The sequence below is a fragment of the Condylura cristata genome, unplaced genomic scaffold, assembly GCF_000260355.1.
Source record: "Condylura cristata isolate star-nosed mole 26May11 unplaced genomic scaffold, ConCri1.0 scaffold00043, whole genome shotgun sequence".
Classification (NCBI taxonomy): Eukaryota; Metazoa; Chordata; class Mammalia; order Eulipotyphla; family Talpidae; genus Condylura; species Condylura cristata.
Genome location: NW_004567144.1, coordinates 4301504 through 4317037, shown reverse-complemented (window position 1 = coordinate 4317037; position 15534 = coordinate 4301504). Strand labels below are relative to the sequence as shown.

Here is a 15534-nt window from a genome sequence, read left to right as displayed (position 1 = left end):
TTCATTCTTTATCTTTTCATCACCTGTGTTTCTTCTATTCCATTTTTTAATGTCTCAGTTTCTTTTTTTCCGTTCGCTGATTTTTTGTCTTATATTTTTCATTTCATTTTCATCTTTCATTCGTTTCTTTCAACTCCTGGATGGTTTGCCTCATTTCATTTTGTTTATCATGATGATTCTGAATTCTTTATCTGATAGGTTGAACAGTTCTTCTGTTTCTTTGGTGATTTCTGTTGACTGATCTTTTTGTGTTGAATTTTCCCCCTGTGGACTTGCTTGAATATTTGTTTGTCTTCATTTCCCTGTTTTGTATTTTCTAATATTTTCTATTCGCTGAGATACAGTGTTGCTTTTATTGCCGGCATTTTTTTTTTTTTTGGATGTTCTTTCTGGAATATCTGAGGGACTTCCAGACACTTCATTTGTGGAGGGTATTCTGAGTTGTGTTGTTTTTCCCAGCCCCCACTGTGTATAATTGTGTCTGTTGTCTCAGCTGGTAACAGTCAGGGGACTCTTGTGTTGTTCAGCCTCTTTTAGTAACATGTTGTGTCCATGTTTCTGGAAGGTCTCTGTTGATCTTTGTAGTCTCGGATGTCCCAGGTTCCCTCTATGCTTGGTGTGCCCGTGGTGGTTATGATGAATTAGAAGTGTTGTAGGTCTCCCTGGAGCTGGGCCTTTGGTTGAGTTGGTGGCTGGCTTTGTTTACACTCTTAAGTATTGTGAGCTCCCAAGTCTTCTTGGGACCTCTGTTGTGGGGTTGGGATCTCCCCCACCCCACAGGAGTGCAGGGGAGTGCCAGAGGGCTGCAGTACTCCCAACTGAGCAGGCTGCCAGTCCTTCCTCTGAGCTTTCAGGGCTATTTGTGTCTAGTCCAAAGGGTCCCTTTCTGAGCAGTGCCTTCCCACGGCCTCAGGTCCTCTCACAGAGCCCTGCTGTATCTCTTTAACTCCAGAATTTTACTGCAGTTTTTGTGGGTAGATGCGGTTAGAATGTCTCCCCATTTGAAGCACTTCCTACGGCCTCTCTATGTTTAATGTGCCCATGGAAGATTGTTAAAATTCTTGCATTTTCCTAGTGTTGGTGCTTTGGTTGGGTCCTGTCTAACCGTTCCCCCCCCCCCTTTAACTCAGGGACTTTGTGAGTCTTGTTGGCCACACCTTAAGAGTGGCGACAAGACCTGACCAAACCCTAATGTTGCCTAGTCTCAGGTCTCTGTTGTGGGGGCAGGATATGTGAGTAGGCCTAGATTGGCCCCAGTTGCCAGTTCCTCTTCTCCATCTCCCAGGCTCTAAGTAGAGCAGCTTTTTTTTTCCCACCCCACTCAGTAGCTTGGGATTCGCTCACCTAGCTGTGTTGTCTCAGTTTATATCCAGGGCTTTGTCAGGGCTGCTGGGGCAAAGGACAGCAACACCTCTGTGGCGTATCCTCGTGTCTGGGCACTCCTGGTTCCAAGCTGCAGCCTTTTCCCACACTTTGGATTCCTCTTCTTAGCTTAGTTGTCTCAGTTTATCTCCAGGGCTGTAGCAGGGCTGGGGCAAAAAGCTGCTGCAGCTGTGCACAGCAGCTGCAGCTGCTGCCACAGTCGGTCTCCCTCTGCAGTGCTTTCTCTGTTGCTAGTTGTTTTAATATGTGCCATTCTCACTGGTGTGAGATGGTATCTCATTGTGGTTTTAATTTGCATTTCCTTTATTGCAAGTAATGTTGAACATTTTTTCATATGCCTGCTGGCCATCTGCATTTCCTCTTTGGAGAAGTGTCTTTTTAGCTCTTCTGCCCATTTTTTTGATGGGTTTATTTACCTTATTTTTGTTGAGTTTCATTAGCTCTTTGTGTACCTTTGTGATCAATCCTTTGTAATTAATATTGTGTGCAAAAATTTTCTCCAAGTCAGGGAGTTATCTGTTTGTTTTGTGTAGTGTCTCTTTTGCTGTACAGAAGCTTCTTAATTTGATGTAGTCCCAGTTGTTTATCTTTTCATTTACTATCCTTGCTTTGGTTGATGTATCTTTAAAGATATTATTGAGGTGTATGTCATGCAGAGTTTTGCCTACTTTTTCTTTTAGATACTTTATGGTTTTGGGTCTTACATCTAATTGTTTAATCCATTTTGAGTTGGTTTTGGTGCATAGTGCGAGGTAGTAGTCTAGCGTCATTTTCTTTTTTTTTTTTGCACGATGCAGTCCAGTTTTCCCAGCACCATTTGCTGAACAAACTTTCTTTTTCCATTGCATATTCTTTGCTCCTTTGTCAAAAATTAGCTGTCCATACACCTGTGGATTTATATCTGTGTTTTCTATTCAAACTGATTGGTCTGTATGTCTGTTGTTATTCCAGTACCATGGATTTTTCTTTTATTGGAAAATACAGTTTACATAAAAATATGCTATTTACATTAACATTAATTATTTTTCAATGAATGTTTCATTTTTTTAGTTTTATAATATTGCAAATGTTATTACAATCTACCTAAATATTTTTGTGTCATTAATAATTTTAATTAATTAATTTAAAATTACATATATATTTATTATTCTTCATTTTGTACATTTTTTCATCTCAGTTGTAATCCCCACGGACATCCCACTATCACTCCACCATGTGCCATCACCATAGTTCCACGTGGTCTTCCCACCTAGTGTTGATCCTGTTATCCTTTTCTCCCCCATAGAATGTCTCTGGTTTATAGTTATTAGTTGATGTCCATTTTTACTTTATTACAATTTTATAATTACTATATATATTTGTTATATATATACATGTGTTTTGTATGTGTGTGTACATATGCACATATATGTATACACACCTGTATATGTGTGTATACATACATATATTTATCTTGATTCCTTACACTCCTGCTATGAGTGAAACCATTTGGTATTTTCATTTTTCTTTCACTCTTATTTCAGTAAGTATGATCTTTTCCGGTCCATCTACTTTGCCACAAATGGCACAAGGTTATCTTTTTTGATTTCTGAGTAATATTTCATTGTGTATATGTACCACATCTTCTGGATCCAGGCATCTGTATTTGGGCATTTAGCTTGATTCCACATCTTCCTTATTGTAGAGAAGCAATAAACACAGAGGTGCAGGTATCCTTTTGAATTAATGCTTTTGTGTCCTTTGGGTAGATCCCTAGGAGTGGAATTGCTGAATCATATGGAAGCTCCATTTTTAGCAGTTTGAGAAACCTCCACACAGCTTTCCATAGTGGTTGTACTAGTTTACATTCCCACCACCACTGACTGGGGGGAAATTTTTGCACATAATACTAATGATAAATGACTGATCACAAAGTATACAAAGAGATGATAAAACTCAACAAATATAAAGTAAACTACCCCATCAAAAAATGGGCAGAAGTTACAAAGACACTTCTCCAAAGAGGAAATACAGAAGGTCAACAGGCATATGAAAAAATGTTCAGAATCACTTGTAATGAGGGAAATGGAAGTCAAAACTACAATGAGATACCACCTCACACCAGTGAAAAATACACATATTAAAAAAACTACTACAATAAATGTTGATGAGATTGTGGAGAAAAAGGAACTCTCCTATACTTCTGGTGGGAATACAAACTGGTACAACCACTATGGAAAGCTGTCATCAATAATTTTTAATAGTTATAGAACTCCAACTTCTGAATATTTACCATAACATATGGAAATAATAATTTGAAAAGATATATGGATCCCTATATTCATTATAGTGCTATTTACAATAATTAAGGTATAGAAACAACCCAGGTGCCCAGAGAAGTATGCATGAATTAAGAAGATATGGTATATATGTGCAATCGATTGGTACTTAGCCACAAGAAGATAAAATCTTGACATTTGCAACAATATGGTTGGAATTGGAGGGGGTTATTTGAGAAAATCGCAAGTACTAGATGATTCATATATATGTGGAATATAGAAAACAAAGGAACAGACAAACCAAACCAAAGCAAACACTTAAAGTCTCACTGTAGAACTGGTGCTACCAGAATGGGTAGTGGGGGAAGAGAGGAGGGCATAGTGTACTGTTGTGGAAGATTATTGGTACTTTGATGGTGGGTGTTGTGTGGTAACATACATTTGTAGATATATACAGTGTCATAAATTAACCTTACCTCAGTACATATAATTTTTTGAAGAAGTGTAATGCATCCAAATAAAGTAGAATAGAGTAATAGGTAGATAGATGTATAGATATAAGGCAGCAAATACAGTAAAATGCTAGTGGTAGAATCTAGGTGATAAGTACACAGGTCTTCACTGTAAAATTATTTCAATCTTGTGGTATGTTTGAAATTTTTATAATAGTAAATATTTTCATAACAAATTACAAACAATTATTTTTATAAAATACATAATAAATTTCCCAAAAAATTAAAATAAGGAACATAATTCCATCTGCTCAAATTATTTCTCAAAGTTTAAGGGCAGGGAATGACTCTTAATACATTTTATTTTGCAGACATTAACCTAATGCCAAATCCAGACAAAGATAGGACAAGTAAAGAAAATCAAAGACCAATGTTCCTGGTAAATATTGATGTGAAATAAAAATAATAACAGATAGTAGATTACAAATAACGGGATTAAGTAGGATTTATCTCAGTGATACAAGGATGGTTTAATATGTATAAATCAATCAATATAATATGACCTATCAACAAAAGAAAATATAAAAACCATATGATATCAGTAACTGCAGAGAAGCATTTGATAAGATTCAGCACTCATTTATAAAAACAAGACAAGATGGGACTGGAAAGGAAGCTACCTTAACACAGTAAAGACTGAAAGGAAGACGGACACCGTGAGTCTGTTCACCAGGAAGTCTAAGTCTTTATTTCAGAACTAAACTTATATACACTAAGGGGATACCGTGGCATGTGCCCATTGGCCAGGCCCCGGTCAGGCGGAGAGTAAAACAGGGAGGGTGGGTAGTGGAAGAGTATCCACGAAGAAAAAACCAATAAGCGGGAGGAATTAGGTTTATGGCCATATATGCTGATGGAGACAGCCAGGCCCAGATGGAGCCATGGGCTCCTCCTTATCAGTTGGAACCCAGAATTACAAAGTAAGCCAAACTGCTTTCCTTCAAAGACTATGCATATATCACAAACCTATCACTAATGTAATCCTTTTTTTAAAGATTTATGTATTTATGCATACAGAACTGGAGTATAGGCCAGAGGTGCAATGAAAAGATTCAAGAGAGACAGAGTGGGGAGCAGAACAGGCAGATTGATGACATACATTGCTGAGGGGAGCATTGGATGAGACAGGAGAGGTCTGTCATGCCATGTGGGTCACCTCCCTGGGCAGGGATTGAACTCGTTTGAACTCGTGCTGAAGTGGCTGTGGCTAGTTCCTAGTGCTGTGCTTTAACCCATTGCACAACCAGGGAGGACCCTACCAATATAATTCTTTTTTTTTTTTAAGATTTATTTATTTGTGCATACAGAACTGGGGTACAGGCCAGAGGCTTAGGGGTGGCGAGAGGCTTCACCAGAGACAGAGTGGGGAGCAGAACAGGCAGATCGACAAAGTACACTGCTGAGTGGAGCAGTGGGCAGGTCAGGAGAAGTCTGCCTTGCCATGTGGATCACCTCTGGGGCAGGCAGGAATCAAACTCATGCGGAAGTGGCTTTAGTTTCTTAGTGCTGTGCTTTAACCCGCTGCGCCACCAGGGAGGGCCCAGAAAGTGAATAATTTTAAAGGGGTTACATTCTGAAGGAGTTTTGAAGGATATGTCATATTACAGAGCACTTGAAGAATATGAAAAGTGGCTTTGACATCTCTGTGAAAAGGCCCTAAATTTTTTCTATTGTGATATTAGGAGTGATAACATTCCTGCTTCTTGAACTGAAGTTAGGGTCCAGTTGAAGTTAGTATGAATTTGCAGTGGGTTCATTCAGCATATTTTACTGTTTACTGATTGGTTTTGCTGTCATCAGCATTTAGTTGCATACTAGGTGGTGGTCAGTATATATTTTAATTCTTTGCATAGTCACAATAATTGCTGTTGAGAAGCAATTGAGGTCAAACCTTGGAGCTTTTAGGGAAAATCTAAGGTTCATTGACCCTTAGGTCATAGGATTTGGGCATATGATTGTCAGAAAGCTCCTCTGGAGAATGATAGGGATTGTACAACACTCTATCTTATTTTTTTTATATATGTATTTTTTCATTCATTTTTATTTTCTTATATCACGGGTCATCTTTCTATAGCTATTGTTCCCCTTAGGTGTGGCCCTCCACCCGTGTACCACACTAGCTCTCCTTGCCTCCTTACCCTGCTTTGATCACTCCCACTCCTCCCTTGCTGCAAGACATAGATGGGTGGCCCATAGACCTTCTCTTTTTCCTGGAATCTTGTCCTTCTCCTGGGTAAGGACCTAGGCTCCTGGACCACAGCAGACCAGGCTGTTCAGATCCCCAGGGGCAACTGGGAGGCAAGCAGCAAGGCAGAGCTGTTCAGGACACTCTTAGAGGGCCGGTGTATGCAGCAGTTCTCCAGACACCTTGATTTTGGACTTCTTGTACTGTAGGATATTGCCCCAGTTTTTCTAGGCCAGTGTAGTCTTTTGGTTCCATGCCTCCTTATTCATGCTGATTGTGTTATCCATTCTGGTGACTGTCACATGATGCTTTTTCTGAGTCTTATACTTCTGACATTGAGAACCTTGCTCCCCACCAAGTCAGTGGAGAAGTTTCCCTGTAAAGACAAGACTCCAGTAGGTGGTCAGACCAGCCCCTCTAGTCTCCTTTCATGGTTTCCATCCCTGTCCTGGTTCACATCTCTGATGTTTTCCTTCCTCAGCTGGAAATGGAAGAAGCCTCATTCAAGTTCAATACATCTCTGGCCCAGGTGTTTGGTTCCCCAGCCCTCGGAGTTATTGTAGGTGGGACTCCTATGATAGGTCACCACTTCAGCTTGTCTCATGGTCCTCTCTCTTGTAGATCTGACCATGCTCTGTTTGGGTGTGCCTTAGATGATGATTATGTCCAAGGATTTTATTTGTCCCTTTTGTCTCCTGAAAGTCCAAAGCAGGAGTGCATGAATTATAGGTGTCTTATACTAATCTGAAGTGGGAATCAAAACAGAGGGGGATACCTTCTCTAGGCCTCTGATCTGGCCCTAAACCTGCTTTGTATTTAGGCTATACAAAGGTATGCTGGGCCCCCCTGCCTGAGGCCCCAGCAATGTAGGGGCACCTGGCTGGTACCTCCAGCCTGACTGGGACTAGGGTCAGGCCTGAACACATGGAAGCAGAGCCTTTCAAACCCTCCCCTGGCCTTAGACTGCATGAAGAGGTGGCCCAGGCCCACATGGATGGGGATGCTGGCTCCCTTAAATCCTGAGATCTCAGTGTCACAGTTAATGACACACCCCTAACTGTGGCCTAGGCTGCCCTGGGGTGCAGCACTATATCTTACTGCCTTTTAAAGAGACATTTTAGTTGAATTCTCTGTCATTTGTGTTTGAATGTTGATTTCTGACATGAGATGAATGCTACTCAAAAGGAGCTTGATTCATTAGAGCTTTGATTTCCTCTAAGATAAAACAAATTAGTGACAAACACTTTATTCTTTGAGATTTAAATGCTTCTATTGTTTCACATGGTATAGAAACAGAGAACATCCTCTAAATGAGGTTTTTTAAAAAATAATATTTTCTCCATCTTGAATAATGAATCAATCAGCAAGTATTCATCAAATATTTAGCATAGATGGGAATATTATCTTGTAACTTCTATAGATAAATTGAGATTTGACTTACTGAGATTTTTGTGTTGATTTTCTTCCACTTTGACAAAAGCTAGAATTAGAACCTTAGAGAAGGGTATCCATCAAGATGTCAAGCTCAATATTAACAGATAGAGGAAAAAAACTAGAGAAGCGGCTTCTTAAATTCTTTTCTTCTTTCAATGCTCAATCTAAAGCACAAGAATATTTACCACATAAGGAAGAGAAAATATCAAATGTAGGACTTTTCCCCTAAAAAGTATTTTATGAAATTATTTTCTTATAAGTGTCCATTTAAAAAAAATATGACTAGTCAAACATATTCTTAAATTTCTGAAACAAGCCTCTACTACAGAGTGCCTAAGTAACATGTGATTGATGTTTTTGTTCATTTAGTCATAAAATGGTAGAGATGAAATGAATCTTAGAGATAATTTTGTATAATATCCCTTTTTTTATAGATGAGGTTACAAAAGCCATGAGAACATAAGGTTTATTGTTAACTTGTAATACATAACTGTTCTGTCTCCAAGGTAGAATTGCACTAAGCCATCTCCTCCAGTGTAGAGATAAATACAAAAGCTATTCCAGCTGGGGAAACATGTCCTAGGGATTGTATTATATCATAATAACATAGGCTTGCATGCCAGTTTTGCATTTCTGGAAAAAAAGTAAATGACTTTCAGTCTTTTGGTATCAATTCTCTGTTTCCAAATGCTGTTACCTTTTCTTATTTCTCTGTATTTTGAGATGGCCAATGTGTTTAACTTGAACAATTAACAATGCTTTAACAATGTTTTTAAAAAGTTTAAAAACAAATTAAGACAACACCAGTTAAAAATAGTTTAAAACTGACTTATAGACAAATGCTTGTTACTTCATTTTAATCAATTTTGGCTTTTTTTTTTTTTTTTTTTTGCCTTACTAGGCAGTTGCTCAAGGTGATTTTCAAAGAGCATCTGCTTGTATACTGCGCTGTAAAGAGATGTTGGCAAGGCTCCCCAAACTGGTAAGTGAAATTTCTGCATTCTCCAGGATTTTGAAAATATACTATATGAAGTCCTAGAGAGAATAATTACTATTTTCTATCAGTTTTATTTAGCTAATTATTGAAATGTTTTGGTTTCTTTGTTCTTTTTAAAAATTGTTTTTTCTTGCATTGTTTGTTTTTGGATAGTATTTTCTCTCCTCAGTTGTAGTCTCTGTAGTTCTCCTGCCACCATAGCTCCATGATCCATCTCTATCATCCCTTGTGCTCTTCCTTCCCCTCTTTTGACTCTCCCCCTACCTCCTCCCTGCTATATGCCTCAGGTCTATAGTCGATCCTTTGTTGACTTCTCTATATTCTGCACTTAAGTGAAATCATCTCATATTTGCCTTTTCCTTGTAACTTATTTTGTTTAGCACCAACCCCTCCAGCAGCATCCATGTTGCCACAAATGGCATGAGCTTATATTTTATGATCGCTAAGTAGTATTTCATTATCTGTATAAACCACATCTTCTTGATCCATTTATCTGGGGCATTTAGGTTGTCTTCATATCTTGGCTATTGTAAATAATGCTGAAATGAACAATAGGAGTACAGGTTTTCTTTTGAATTGGTGTTTTTGTGTCTTTTGGGTAGATTCCTAGAAATGCAATCACTAGCTCATGTGGTAGATGCAATTTAAGTGATTTGAGGAACTTCCACACAGTTTTCCATAGTGGCTAGACCAGTTTAAATTCCCACTAGCAGTGTGAGAGTGTTCCCCTCTCCCCCTTTTTAACGACATCCTTACCAGTATTTGTTGTTTCTAGTTTTTTAAGTAAGGGCCATTCTCACAGGTGTGAGGTGGTATCTCACAGTGGTTATGAGTTGCATTTCCCTGATTATAAGTGATGGTGAACATTTTTTATATGCCTATTGGCCATTCTTCTTTGGAGAATTGACTTTTTAGCACTTCTGCACACTTTTTGACTGGATTCTTATTTTGTTTGTTTTGAGTTGTCTAACCTCTTTGTAGATCTTTGATATCGGTCCCTTACTAGTTGTATAGTATGCAAATATTTCCTCCCATTCAGTGGGAAGGACACAATAGCTTTAAAAAATGAATTAAGCCACATGGACGTAATAGGCAGTTATAGGACACTGAACTCCAAAAAAGCTGAATACACATTCTTAAGTGTATATGGAATATTCTTAAGAATTGACAGCATATTGGGTCACAAAATAAGTGTCATAAAAATTCATGAAGATTGAAATCATATGAAATATCTCTGGTCACAGTGGTATTAAACTGGAAATCAACATCCAAAGGAATGCGGGAAGAACCATTAATATGTGTAGTATGCATGACATATGAAAGATGTTTGGATCAGTGAGTAAATCAAAGAAAACATTAAAAATAATTGGGAGGAACGGGGGGGAAGGGAGGGAAATGCACGGGACTATGGTGGTGGCACAGGGGTGATTTGGTGATGGGAAACCCGTGGGGATTACAATTGAGATGAAAAAAAAATGTGAAAAATGATGTAAAAATAAACTTTTTAATAAAAAAAAAAATAATAATTGGGAGGGAGACCCAGCAAGATGGCAGCAGAGTGAAGATGCTGAAATCACTACGTCTAAGCTCACACAGGCATATAAGACTAAAAATGGATTGTAGACTTACATACTATGAGTTTCAATCCAAATGAGAGCACCCTGAACTCACTAGAAGGAAGATAACTGAGGGAGAATTGGCGATGGGGAACTCTGATCCAGGAGCACCCAGATGCCCAGGCACTAGGAAGTGCCTCAAATGGAGGCTTGCTGCCCTTTGCCTGGCCTGCTAAAGCCCTGGAGATAAGGAGAGACAGCTCAGCTCAGTGATTGGAACCCAAGCTGTGAGGAAAGACTGCAGCCCTGATCCGAGAGTACCCAGGTGCCCAGGCACTAGGAAGTGCCTCAGAGGGAGGCTTGCTGCCCTTTGACCCTGCCCTGGAGATAAGGAGAGACAACTTACCTCGGTGAGTGGAACCCAAGCTGCAGGGAAAGACTGCTCAGAGTGGGCACATAGAGCCTGGGAGGTGGGGAAGAGGAACTGGTGACTGGGGCAGCTGCTTCCAGAGCTCCCAGCATCCCCCACCCCCACAGCATAGGCCTGGAGGCTTGTTCTTATTAGTCACTGAGGCAGGGACAGCAAGGTCACAAAGCCCTGGAGGTAAAAGGGAAAAAAAAAACACAACTGGTTAGACTGAATCAAAAACAGGCCTAACCCTGGGAAGCTACAACACTTTTAACAATCCCCCAACCCTCCAAGGGCACATCCTAGCATAGAGAGACCCTAGGAAGTGCTTCAGATGGGAGATTTGTGATGGGTCTACCTGCTTACCACATCTACCCCCAAAACCTGCAGTAAAGCCTTGGAGTTACTGCCATGTAACCCTGAATTCCCTGCCCCCACAGCAGAAGCTAGGACTCAAGGTATTACTGGACAACAGTGACCTGAAGATTTGTGAGCCAGTAAGGCACTGCCTTGCAAGGCTCACAGTGCTCAGAAGTAAACAAAACCAGTGACGGGCTCAACCACAGGCCCGGCTGCAGGGAGACCTATAACACTTTTAATGCGCCCCACACCCCATGGCCACATACAAACATTGAGGGAACCCAGGACTTCGGAAGGCTACAAAGATCAACAGGCACCTTCCAGAAACAAGGACTCAAAGTGTTACCGGAAGAAGCTGAACACCACAAGTGACCCCTGACTGTCATTGGCTGAGATAGACACAGCCTCCACACAGTGGAGGCTGGAAAAATAGCAGATATTGAAACAAAACAAGGCTCAGAATACCCTCCACAACTAAAGTGTCTTAAAGTCCCTCTGCCATCCCAGAAAAAACATCCAGAAAGAATGCCAGTCAATAATAGCAACACTGTATCTCAACGAATAGAAAGTATTAGAAAATACACAACAGGAAAAAGAAGACAAACAAATATTCAAACAATTTTTCCACGGGGAAAAACTTACCACAAAAAGATCAGTCACCAGAAATCACCAAAAAAAACAGAAGAACTGCTCAGCCTACCAGATAGAGAATTCAGAATCATCATAATAAGCAAACAAAAAGAAGATGAGAAGGAAAAAAAATGACATGAGGCAAGCCATCATGGAATTGAAGGATGCAAACAAGGAAATGAATGAACGAAATGAAAAAGAAAAAACAATATGAGACAAGCAATCAACAAATTGAAGAAGGAAAATAAGGCATTAAAAAAGGAAATAGAAGAAATGCAGGAGTTGAAAAGGCCAATAGAGGAGATAAAGAATGCTGGGAAAAATAATGAAAGCAGAATAGATGAAATGGAAGAATGAATCAGCACCCTCAAAGACAGAAATAAAGATAATTAAAACAAAAAGAAAAAGAAGTAAAAAGGAAAAGGAATGAAGAAATACTTCAAGAGCTATCTGACACCATAAGGAAAGGAAATATCAGAGTTATAGGTATCCCAGAAGATGGAGAGAAAAGCCAAGGAATCTAGAAAATACTCACAGAGATAATAGAAGAGAACTTCCCTATATGAAGAAGGAGATGAAAGTAGACATTCAAGAAGCAAGAAGAACATCAAACTACCATGACAACAGGAGAAATACAGCAAGACACATCATAGTAAAAATACCAAGAATACAAGACAAGGAAAAGATAATGAGAATGAAAAGAGGGAAGAAACAAATAACCTAAAAAGGGAAACTGATCAGGCTGACATCAGACTTCTCCAAAAAAGTAATTGGGAGATAAATGAAAACAAGGACAAAACCTATCAGAACTTACAGGAACAGCAAAAGTGATACTAAGACGGAAGTATATGGCTTTCCAGGCACACATCAAGTAAGAAGAAAGCTCTCTAATAATTAAAATTATCTATCACCTTAATGAAATTTAAAAAGATGAACACACAAAACCAAAAGTCAGTAGAAGAAGGAAATAATATAGCAGAAATAAATGAAAGAGAAATAAAAAACACAGTCCAAAAGATTAATGAAACCAAAAACTGGATCTTTGAATGAATAAACAAAACAGATAAATTTCTGGTGATGATCACAAAGAAAAAAAGGAAGAAAATACAAACAAATGCCACTTGAAATGAAAGAGAAATCATAACAGATACCTCAGAAATTCAGAGGATAGTAAGAGATTACTATGAACATTTTGTATGCTAGTAAAATACCATAAATAGGTGAATTATTAGAATTAATGTTACTTTAATAAAAAATAAATTGAAAGGAGAATTCTTCCAAACACATTCTATGATTGTCAGCATTTGCATGATACCAAAAACAGACAAGGACACCCAACACACACACACAGAACTATAAACTTAGTATTCCTGATGAACATAGATGGGAAAATACTCAACAGAATACAAGCTAGCTAAACTCATATATGCATATATAAAATTTTATATTATTGGTTTATAATGTCTGCGTTTTAGGACCTTTCCTTTCAGGTGTTGTTACCACATTGCACCCACCACCAAACCACCCACAGTACAACCATAGTTCATTTTGCTCACTCTTAACTTAGTTCTTGCCCTGACTTCCACCCTCTCCTTTTGGTAGCTTTAGTTTTACAAGTCATGTTTTTAGAATTTGCTGTTAGTTGGATAATATATGATCCTTTGTTTGGGTTCTCTAAATTCCACATATCAGTGACATCATCTGGTATTTGTTTCTCTCCTGTCTTATTTACTTAGCATTATTCTTTCCTGGTCCACCCATGTTGCAATAAATGGCAAGGGCTTATCATTTTTGATTGTTGAATAGTCCATTTTATATACCTTTCCAATTTTCCTGATCCACTCATTTGTATTTGAGGAAGTACCCCATATCATGGCTACTATAGTTTCTTTCGTTAACTGCCCTTTCATTTTGACTGTTTCTTTACTAGCTTTTGAGGTGAAAGAGAAGGTATTTGAGCTCCTTCTTGATTCTTATGTGGACCTGTATTGATATATACTTTCCACCTAGTACTGCTTTTTTTGTGTGTCCCTTAAGTTCTGAAAGGTTGTATCCTCACTATCATTTGTCCTTAAGTATTTTTTAATTTTTCCTTTGATTTCCTCATTAGCACATTAGTCATTCTGTAGTGTGTTATGCAGTCTCCATGTATTAGTAGTTTTTCCTTCTTTATTTTGTGGTGGATTTCTTGCTTGATACCTCGTTTTTCCCAGAGAATTGCTTGATATAATTTCAATCTTTTTTTCTAAAAATATTTATCTATGCTTACAGAAGTGGGGTACACACCAGAGGCATGGTGGTGGTGAGAGGATTCACCAGAGACAGAGTGGGGAGCAGAACAGGCAGATCTATTAAAACACACTGCTGAGGGGAGCAGTGTGTGGGTCAGGAGAGGTCTGCCATGCCATGTATGTCACCCTCAGGGAGGGGATCAAACTCATGCTGAAGTGGCTTTAACTTCTTAGTGCTGTGCTTTAATCTTAAGGTTAATGTAATTTACTTAGGCATGTGGTTTTGATATTGTTAAGGTTTAGATATGAGACATTAAATTCTAATGTAGGTAATCTTAAAAGGAAATGATTGTATAAAGTTTGGAGAAGAACAAATATAGCATTATTCATTTAAAAGGAATTAATGAATTTACCTCCTTTCTTTGAGACATCCATCCTAGATCCTCAAATTGACTGGGAGTTCTATATTGTTAAGAGACAGAAAAAAAAAATAGTGTTTGAAATTGAATCTTAGAGTGCCAGGAAAAAGAATTAATGGCCTATTGGAGATTATTAGTGAGATATTTGAGGATTATACAAAGCTGAATAAGGGAATGATTAGAAGGTAAATGTGTTAATGCCATTAAGGAATTAAGATAGACACTACCATTTAATTATTACTACCTATTACAATTGAACAAAATGTAAAAAAACACATGATCTATGAATGTGTAAAAGACAGCAAACTTACAAAGAAAAATAGCTTGGAACTTAGGACTGGAAAAATAATAGGTTTAATTTTTATGAATTGTAGAAACCTAATTTATGGTGTAATTTTCATCAAATGAAATTGTCTAGTAAATGGAAAATAAAAATCCTTGCAGTGAACTGAAAAGTTAGTGATAAAACTCTAAAAGTTTTAGCAGGAGTATTTAACTGAAGTTTTTAAAAGCATCTACATGGTCACATCTTGGCTTATTGTTGGTATTAGGTTGAAACTGTCATTTCTGGGTTGGAAGTTTTTGAGATCACATGGGGTCCTGGTGCTTTCATAAGTCACTTTCTGTATGACCCATATACAATACACTTACTGATCTACCATCTTTGGATTGTTTTTTTGCCATTGTATGTTACTTACAAAATGAGATATTAGCACTCCTTGGAATATTTGAAGCATATTTATTGTTAAAACAACAAAAGCAGCATAGATTTTATAAAAGGAGCATAGATTTAAGACATATAGGTTTTAGGTATACAGCATTATGATTTAACATTTGTCAGGAGAACTTAATAACCACTACACTATGGAAAAAATTCAACATTTATATATACTATAGTATGATCAACACTAAAAGTTTAGTTCCTCTCCCCTCTGTACAATTGATCTCTTTTACCCAGTTTACCTACCCATCTACTTCCCCTCTGATAACAACCTTTTTAAAAAATAATATGTTTATTTTTACATCATTTTGTGTCTTTTCCCATATCAGTTGCAATCCCTCTAGACTTTCCATCACCAAATCACCCGTGTGCCATTACCATAGTCCAGTGCACTTCCCTCCCCCCACCGTTTTTGATCCTATCCCCATTCCATTATTAT

At 38.2% G+C, this 15534-nt stretch overlaps 1 protein-coding gene across 1 annotated transcript in view; it reads left to right on the top strand.

Annotated features, from left to right (window-relative positions):
* TEX11 (testis expressed 11) overlaps nucleotides 1-15534 on the top strand; it is a 322651-nt gene that overhangs the window by 51138 nt on the left and 255979 nt on the right. Inside the window, exon 7 of the mRNA XM_004694432.1 lies at nucleotides 8674-8754. Within this exon, the coding sequence (XP_004694489.1) occupies nucleotides 8674-8754 (81 nt within the window). The remainder of the gene's footprint in view (nucleotides 1-8673; nucleotides 8755-15534) is intronic.